This window comes from Nomascus leucogenys, chromosome 10 (assembly GCF_006542625.1).
Source record: "Nomascus leucogenys isolate Asia chromosome 10, Asia_NLE_v1, whole genome shotgun sequence".
In the NCBI taxonomy this organism is placed as follows: domain Eukaryota; kingdom Metazoa; phylum Chordata; class Mammalia; order Primates; family Hylobatidae; genus Nomascus; species Nomascus leucogenys.
The window spans coordinates 79037465-79047007 of record NC_044390.1 but is presented as its reverse complement, the minus strand read 5'-3'; the positions used below and the strand labels follow the sequence as shown (position 1 = coordinate 79047007).

Below are 9543 nucleotides of genomic sequence, written 5' to 3'. Positions count from 1 at the left end.
TGGCTCTGGTTAAGTCATTGACTTGGCCAACACTTATTGAGCACCTACCATGAGCCAGGCCCTCAGAGCTAAATAAGATGCCAACCTTATTGACAGCCATGCTGTCAGGATGTAGTAGGGGAAAAGATACTTTAAACTGTAATGACTACACAATGCCATAGGTTCATGATAGGATCGACATTCATTTGTATGGCTTTGGTTTCATTAGAGTCACTGAAGATAAAGCCGTGTTCTGGGCAGTTAAGGACATGTCTTTTCACTCACTTTTTTTTTTTTTTTTTTGAGACAAAGTCTTGCTCTTGTCCCCCAGGTTGGAGTGCGATGGCATGATCTCTGCTCACTGCAACCCTGGCCTCCCAGGTTCAAGCGATTCTCTTGCCTCAGCTGGGATTACAGGCGCCTGCCACCATGCCCTACTAATTTTTGTATTTTTAGTAGAGATGGGGTTTCACCATGTTGGCCAGACTGGTCTCGAACTCCTGACCTCAGGTGATCTGCCCGCCTTGGCTTCCTAAAAAGTGCTGGGATTACAGGTGTGAGCCACTGCGCCCAGCCTTTTTTTTTTTTTTTTTTTTTTTTTTTTTTTTTTTTTACCTGAAGGAAAAGGCTCATGAGGCAGTAGATTCACTCATTCCTGGGGAGGGATGCAGGTCCCACCACTTAGTGGCTAGCACTAGAGCAAACTCTTCAGTCTCTGTTTCCTCATGTACAAGTTGGGGACTTCACAGGGCAGTTGGGAGGATTCAATGAAGACAGTAAATGTAAGGTGTTTAGCACAGGGCCTGACACAGAATGGAGAATGTTACTGTTATCTTACTATGTCCTTACTTCACAGAGAAATGACTACCACATTGAAAGTTCTGTTACTTGTAATTTGAGATGTTCCTATCAATTGCCAATAAACAAAGTATGAACTTCAGTAGAATTATTAAGACAAAAAAATGAAGAAACAAATACTTCAAACAAGAAGTTAGCACCTTAGCAAGGGGCATCTTGCCTAGGTTGCCTTCCCATTCTTTAGGTACCTGGACTGAGAGTTCGAGAAGTGCCTGGATCAGGTCTAGCCTTTTCTAGAGAGCCCCAAACATTAGGAGTCCCAGTTATTAGGTCACAAAAAGCCTAACTTACACATTATCCACAAACAGGCATTTCTGTAGCTTTATGTTAAAATCTCATTTTATGAATAAACTTCACAGGGCAAATTAAAACAACACATCACATAAACAACTTTTGTAATGTAATGTGTAGTTATGATTGGGATATAAAATTCTAGAAAAGCAATATGTACATATGCAGATAGTATTGCATGTTAAACAAAGTAGATGGGAGATGGCATTACCTAAAAACAGGCAACTCAAAAATTGGTCCTAATAAGACAAGACATTGATAGGAATGCTTCATAACAAAAATTTAATTAAAATGGTTTCATTAAATGTGATCATGTAAAAACAGTAGTTTCTCTTACATATAATTTTAAATTATAGGTACTCGATTACTAAATGTACCCAATTACTAAAATGAAAGTAGAAAAAAATCCCTCCTTCCACATTAGTACATTTTACAGATTACAGACTTTTGATCAGAAGCACAGCAGCATAAATGCCTACTTCATCTCTGGAGTACTGAGCCTCCTCCTCACCCAGTGTATCCGCTGTTAGCTTTATTGGATGACTCATTTTTTGCCTCTTCTTCCTGTCCTTTGCCTAGTTTCTGTTCTGGTGCAACCTCTTCTGGAGTTCCTTCTGTGTAATCTTGTGACCTCTGTAATATCTCCTTTCTAGCTCCCATACTGGCAAGAATAATTAGACCTGCAAATAATGCTAAAAGCAACAGGGGGACTATGTACACTAACTTCCCTAGGCTTTTGTTTTTATCATTACTCACATCACCTCTTTGGGGATTACCATGACCAACACTATGATTTCTATTTTCTTCTGTACTTATAATTTCATCACTTGGCCTACCAGCAGGGCCACTATCCACACTGCCTCCATTTCCTGGATTTTTACAGTCAGGAGGGGCAAAACCAGACTCACAATGGCAGTGCCTTAAATTGTTGCAAACTCCTTTCCCATGACACGATTCCTCTGGTCTGCAGTCATACAGGAGTACGGAGTGATGAACACAGGAGTGACCCATGCAGACTTTGTTTGGGGCACAAGAAGTGCCGACACGCACATCTCCATCATCAGGGATATCAGTAATGTTATGGGCATCCATGCTCCAGCACCAGTCATTGTCATGAGGGATCTGGATCACTGTATGTTGAACTTTGACTCGTGGTAAGGATTGAACACCTGTACATATGAGTTTCCCACAAAATACACTATCATCTGAACATGTAACATATGTTTGCTGATCCTCAGTGGGATGGCCACAGTTTCCAAACCGGTCTCCTCTGGTATTTATTGAAATATAACAGTCTTCCGGGGCAGATCTTGCAGGGTACCCATATATATTCGCACATTGGTTATCAGGGTTCTTACACTGACCCCCAGAGCAATAGTGAATTCTATCACACAACGTGCCATCTTGTTTGTAGCTATCTGCAGGGCATTCTGCAGAGCTACCGTCACAATATTCTGGGAGGTCACACTCATCCTGAGTAGGACGGCATAAAAACCCCTTCCTTCTGAAAGTGCAGCCCAGACAGCAGAGGCCATGGCTGCACTCAGCATTCTCCTTCAGAGTACATGTGGGATCACAGCATGGGTCGAGGTGACAGGCAGAACCACAGTCACACTGCTCCATGTCCTCCACCACGCCATTTCCACAGGCAGAATCCCTACGCTTGCGGCCCCTGGGCCATGGCTTGTTAAATAGGCAGGCCCCTTTGTGTTCTCGAAGGAACTGGTAGAAGTAGTCAGAGCTGCAGTTGCTGAAGCCACTTTGTTTTGTGATATTTTCATGCATGAGGCAAAAGTGCTTATCTTTACAAAAGCAGGCCGAGTGGTCATGCTGAATACCCAGGTTGTGCCCGAGCTCATGGACCATCAGGGCTGCAAACAACAGCACATCTTCATGATGGAAGGATTCAACAGCTGCTGCAAAACCGCTTGAGCAGGCACCACTGAGAAAGGCCTGGCCCATATTCTGTCCAGGGCGATGCCCAATGATCATGTGGGCAACATCGTGCTTTGCACGATGGAAGAGCATCTCTTGTCTCCAGCGATTGAAATTCCTGAGTGTGATTTGCAAGTCCACTGCGACATCTATTAGGTCCCCCTCGGTCCAAATCTCCATTCCAGCCAGCACCACCCTTGTGTTTATTCCCCTAGTGAAGCTGTTGGCCAGAGCAATGACATCCACTACTCTCTGGACCGTCTCATTGACATTACTGTCCCACATCTGGAACCGCTGGTTGTTGACCACGACAAACATCTCCACGTACTTTTTGTGTGACCACAAGTAGGACAGCGCCTGTAGATCATGAGGCTTCCTGCTCCCTTGTTGCCAGCTAGTGGACACCACATGGCTGTCTCTGGAAGTGACACCACAGGAGACTCGCGCTTGATGTGCCATGGTGTATAACACATGTTCAAACCGTCTTGAAGAGTCCATGGGCTCAATGCTGTAAGATTTTTCCTCCTTAATCAGGATGCCCCTGAGACCTGCACAGGTGTTGACAGAAACAAAAGAACCTGACACTCCTTCTATGTAGCCTTCATAGTGGCAGTCATGTGAGATGAAAGGTAATTCTTGCCCTAGGATGCCATTGTGGTAACTGTAGACTGGAAAGTTATTCACAAAATGGTTTCTCTTCACCTTCAGGTGAACCAGGTGCTTCTGGCCTTGCATAAATAGCAAGTAGGACAGTCCTTCCACTGGGCCATCTCCTCCCTGGACTGTCAGCCTCTTTGGAATAATTATTTCATAGAAAGAGTAATAGATTGATCCCAGGTGACAGTACATGCTTGGCACAAAAATCACCAAAAGCATCAAAATCTCTAACCTGATACATGAAGGTCCTGGTACTAGCCCCAGCCTCAAGTTCCACTTCTGTGGAGCCCAAGTTTGAAACTTTATCTTAGCCTCTTCCAAGGCCACTTGGTTTTTCCATAGAGAAAGCAGGATGTTGGCAAAGTCTTTTAATAATGCCACCACTGACATGGCCCAAATAAATCAGTTTGATTCTGGGCCTATGTCCATCAGCAGAGCTCTCCCTCGCACAGAAACCCTTGGAGGCTCAGGTGTTAGTCTCAGGTCTACACTGGCTCCTTTATTGGCAGTTCTTGCCCAACTCTGAGTCTTAAACAGAACTTCAAGCTGTGTTTCTCTTCCTGCTTCTCTCCTGGACTTCGGCAGTTTCTTTAGTATGTCTTCCTTCCAACAGCAACAACTTTAATCTTCCTTAGTTATATTCCTTTTACTTTCATGGGAAGATATTCCAAGTAGAAGGCCTGTAGTGATCTAGCCAGTACTGTAACTCAGGCAAATTGTTCTTTATCCTCAGCTCAGGCCACACAACTTGATATCCGTTAATCTCCTCATTCTTTGAAACCCAACATTCTGTCAGGGGGTGGGGGGAAGGGGGCAGGGCTTCTCTGGGGATCTCTGAAAAGGACCAACAAAGTTCTTTGTGGCCCACTGCCTCTTTCCCTCATTTCTGCAGTTTTCAGGGTACCGTTTCTCAGTTCAACTCTCCTTTGTCAGTGTCTGGGTTTTTTTTCTTTAATTCAAGAAAATCTGTATGTGGATGTCCAAGTTTTCCCTCATTATCGTTGGTTCCTAACAAATGAGTTTAGATATTTTATATCTGCATATAATCTTCTCTACCAAGTTTTCCTAATGCACAGATATATTACGTGTTAAGTAAAATGGGCTCAGTTTCACCATGGGAGTATATAAAGGATCAGGATCAAAGTTCAGTTCCTCCAACTGCCCTAACATAAAAACAGTGTGGGGCCCGGGCACGGTGGCTCACCCCTGTAATCCCAGCACTTTGGGAGGCCGAGGCGGGCGGATCACTGGAGGTCAGGAGTTCGAGACCAGCCTGGCCAGCATGGTGAAACCCCGTCTCTACTAAAAATGCAAAAATTAGCGGGGCATGGTGGCAGTTGCCTGTAATCTCAGCTACTCAGGAAGCTGAGGCAGGAGAATCGCTTGAACCCAGGAGGTGTAGGTTGCAGTAAGCCAAGATCACACCATTGCACTCCAGCCTGGGCAACAGAGAATCCGTCTCAAAAAAAAAAACTGTGGGGTCAAAATAAAAGCTGACTAATGAGGTGTCTAGTTAACATTTCATCAAGAAAGAAAACTGGGCTATATAAGAACTTTTAAAAGATTTCTTCGGTTTGGAACTAAAATTGACCTGAAATGTCTGTGGAAGTCCTTGAATTTGGTTTTGATGTCAATTTCCTTGGTGTATTTAGCAGTACAAATTTAAAAGGAAAAGAAGCCCTATGCACCCATTCCTTACGCAGTTATTCTGTGCATTCTAGATGAAGAAAAATAAAACTCTACATTTTTTATCTTGTATAATTTTACAGCAAGTCAAATATTTACAACATGAAACCTTTCAAATATGAGATATGACTACAGAAAGGAATGTAATGGTAGCATAAGATCTTAGATAACAGCATGAGAGCAGATCAATTTATTCACTTTTCCTATTAAATATTTAATTCCTAATACAGATAATACAATGTATCATTAGCATCTAGCAAGAAAATTTATACTGTCACAAACCCACTAAAAAAATTTACAGCAAGAAAAGTGAAATGATTTCCAGCTGTATTTCTTCTTGTGATTTATGTAAGCACAAAGTTTCTTAAAATTATATTTTGAAAATTATCACAGATTTTAGGGTGTTTCCCTGTTTCTTAACCAAAATAGGCATGGCAAATTAGGTTAAGCCATTTGGTGGGATAAAAGAAGATTCAATAATGGAAGAACATTCTACTTTTTAAATAAATAATTAAAATAAAATACCCAATTTTCTAATTCTCAAATTGAAACATATTTTCTTCAATAAATACATGCACATACACATACCCACACACAAGACCTTATTTAAATCTTTTGGCTTCTTTGACCAACAATTACCATTTCTTCAACTTGTTTTTTCTCAAATGAATACAAGCAACATAAACTCTTTTTAAAGAGTAATTCCTGCCAGGCACAGTGGTTTGCTCCTGTAGTCTCAGCTACTTAGAAGGCTGAGGCAGCAGGATTGCTTGAGTCTAACCTGGGCAACATAGCAGGATCACGTCTTTTTTAATTTTATTTATTTCTGAGACGGAGTTTCGCTCTGTCACCCAGGCTGGAGTGCAGTAGTGGTGCGATCTCCACTCACTGCAACCTCTGCCTCCCGGGTTCAAGCAATTCTCCTGCTTCAGCCTCCCGAGCAGCTGGGATTACAGGCACATGCCACCACGCCTGGCTAATTTTTGTTATTTTTAGTAGAGACGGCATTTCGCCATGTTGGCCAGGCTGGTCTTGAACTCTTGACCTAAGGTCATCTGCCCACCTCGGCTTCCCAAAGTGCTGGGATTACTAAAGGCATGAGCCACCACGCTGAGCCATATCTGTGTTTCGAACAAATTCAGACTGGCATTCTCCTATGTTCATACATTAGTCAGAGAGAGGTAAGTTTTTTTTTTTTACTAAATCAAGCCGACTTTTATAACTGTGGTAAAGTCTAAAAGTATCTGATTGACCAGTAATGGCTTTAATAAGCAGGTTAGTAAATCATGTAGGCAAACAAGAGAGCATAACCGGCTGCTTTATAAGAATTGTTTTTACAGTGTTATGTTTCCACAGGTATAGGTGTTAGGCCAAAAAATATGAGAAAGATATCGTTTCACTTCCAGTTATGTGCAAATTTCGAGTAGCAAACCTGACAGTTATGTTAAAGCAGAATTTACTGCTGGACTAGGAATACACAAACAAAACTCCACTTCGAAGACCAAGCCATGCTGAGTCCCTTGGGAGCTACTGTTTTTTTCAAGGCATGCTGTTGCATTACAACAGCTGGGGCATCCTCCAGAGTGTTCACAAACTTCCAGCTTGGTGCTCATTTGGATGTGTCTGGACACAGCACTTACATTGAGGGCCACATGAATTCAGCTTGAAGTGACTGAAACATGGGCAACAGATGCTCAGAGTCAAAGGAAGTATCACTTTGGATACCTTTTCCATCGCACCTAAAATTCAGCAAACACTGAAGGAAAAAAAATCATCCTGAGCCTTTTTAGAAGACACCCAAGTCACAAATTTAAGAAGTTACGGATATACTGGATATGCTAGAATATTCTTCTAAAGAAAGAGAAGACTAACAAAGGTAATTACTGCTTTTTTCTCCTCATGGAATACTGAACCTCTGCCCTAAGATAGGAAAACTACAGTTGTTCTAATATTACACAAGGAAGTGCAGTTTTCCTAACTGTAAGAAGTGATCTGTAAGATTTGCATTTCACTGAAAAACACGACAGGCACTTAATTCAACTCTCAGCCAAGTTTTCTGGTCAGTAAATTTAAAAACATTGGTTTTTTTTCTGTTGCCTGTTAGATTTTGCCATCATGAAAAGTATTCAGGTCGCGCGCGGTGGCTCACGCCTGTAATCCCAGCACTTTGGGAGGCCGAGGTGGGCAGATCACGAGGTCAGGAGTTTAAGACCAGCCTGGCCAATATGGTGAAACCCCGTCTCTACTAAAAACACACAAATTAGCTGGGCGTGATGGTGTGTGCCTGTAGTCCCAGCTACTTGGAAGTCTGAGGCACAAGAATCGCTTGAACCTTGGAGGTGGAGGTTGCAGTGAGCCGAGATCAAGCCACTGCACTCCAGCCTGGGGGACAGAGTGAGACTCTGTCTTGGTGGCAGCGGGGGGTGGTGGGGGGTGAGACATATTCAATTCTCCTTACAGGAAATCCATTTGTAACAGTTATCAGTCACCTAAGATTAGTGAACTTTATCTCAAAAAATATCTTTTAATTACAAATTCTCCAAGATAAAAAGGAACCAATGTAGGCCGGGTGCAGTGGCTCACACCTGTAATCCCAGCACTTTTAGAGGCTGAGGTGGGCAGATCACAAGGTCAGGAGATCAAGGCCATCCTGGCTGACACGGTGAAACCCTGTCTCTACCAAAAATACAAAAAGAAATTAGCCGGGCGTGGTGGTGGGCGCCTGTAGTCCCAGCTACTCGGGAGGCTGAGGCAGGAGAATGGCGTGAACCTGGGAGGCAGAGCTTGCAGTGAGCCGAGATCACGCCACTGCACTCCAGCCTGGGCGACAGAGCGAGAATCCGTCTCAAAAAACAAAAAAAGGAAGCAATGTAATAAGGTAATTCTTAAGACACTTTGTGTTTTTATCATCTGTTCCCACAGGCAGTCACACACGTACAGGGCATACTAACCAAATGTCACCCTGAAGACTCAGGGTGGAGGCATTACTCAGCACAGTGGAGGAGTTAGAAAGTAAGTTGCTGGTGAGATCAATTTTGATCAAAGAGAAAGCAATGAGAAAAAACTGAATAACAGATGACTATCCTCTCCCTCTGCTCTGCGAGCTGGAGTCTACCTGCCAGCTTTTCTATGTACCAACATAAGTACCCACCCAAAACTGCTACACACACACACACACACGAAAATTGGTTATGGAAACCCATACGACAACAGAAAACTGAAAAAGGACCTAGCCTTATTTTTCCTTCAAACAGCTGCTCTCGGGGCCAAAACCACGCTTCCTGAAAATGAAGGGTAATAAACAAGATAAATGCAGCCCAGAGGATGCCAACACAAAACCCAGGCAGACATATTAGAGAAACAAGGCAGTCTTATGAAAAACAAAACCAAAACTGGATCATCTTATATGATAGTCCAACAGTCCCACTTCAATTATATGTAAATTTCTCAGACAAATTATTCCAAAAACAGGACCAGAGGAACAGGGAACAGAAACAAGGAGTGATGGAGCTGGTGAAGGCTGCAGAGAAGGGTAAAGGACAAAGCAGGACCTCCTGGAAGGGGAAAGGGAAGCTCCGGTTAAACAAAGAATAGGCCAGGCTTGGTGGCTCACGCCTGTAATCCCAGCACTTTGAGAGGCTGAGGCGGATGGTCAGGAGTTCGAGACCAGCCTGGCCAACATGGTAAAACCCTGTCTCTACTAAAAATACAAATTAGCTGGGCATGGTGGCGGGCGCCTGTAATCCCAGCTACTTGGGAGGCTGAGGCAGGAGAATCACTTGAACCTGGGAGACGGGTTGCAGTGAGCCGAGATCGTGCCATTGCACTCCACCCTGGGTGACAAAAGCAAGACTCCATCTCAAAACAAACATATAAAGAATAAACCCAGGCCGGGCGCAGTGGCTCACGCTTGTAATCCCAGCACTTTGGGAGGCCGAGGCGGGTGGATCACGAGGTCAGGAGATCGAGACCACGGTGAAACCCCATCTCTACTAAAAATACAAAAAATCAGCTGGGCGTGGTGGCAGGCGCCTGTAGTCCCAGCTACTCGGAGAGGCTGAGGCAGGAGAATGGCGTGAACCTGGGAGGCGGAGCTTGCAGTGAGCTGAGATTGCGCCACTGCACTCCAGCCTGGCG

At 43.7% G+C, this 9543-nt stretch overlaps 1 protein-coding gene across 1 annotated transcript; it reads right to left on the bottom strand.

Annotated features, from left to right (window-relative positions):
• Window positions 1-605: 605 nt before the first annotated feature.
• Window positions 606-6182, bottom strand: LOC100583209 (disintegrin and metalloproteinase domain-containing protein 1a-like). Its single transcript, XM_003274407.4, has one exon. It carries the CDS (start codon window positions 4108-4110, stop codon window positions 1636-1638), a length of 2475 nt encoding a protein of 824 aa, XP_003274455.1. The 5' UTR covers window positions 4111-6182; the 3' UTR covers window positions 606-1635.
• Window positions 6183-9543: the final 3361 nt, after the last annotated feature.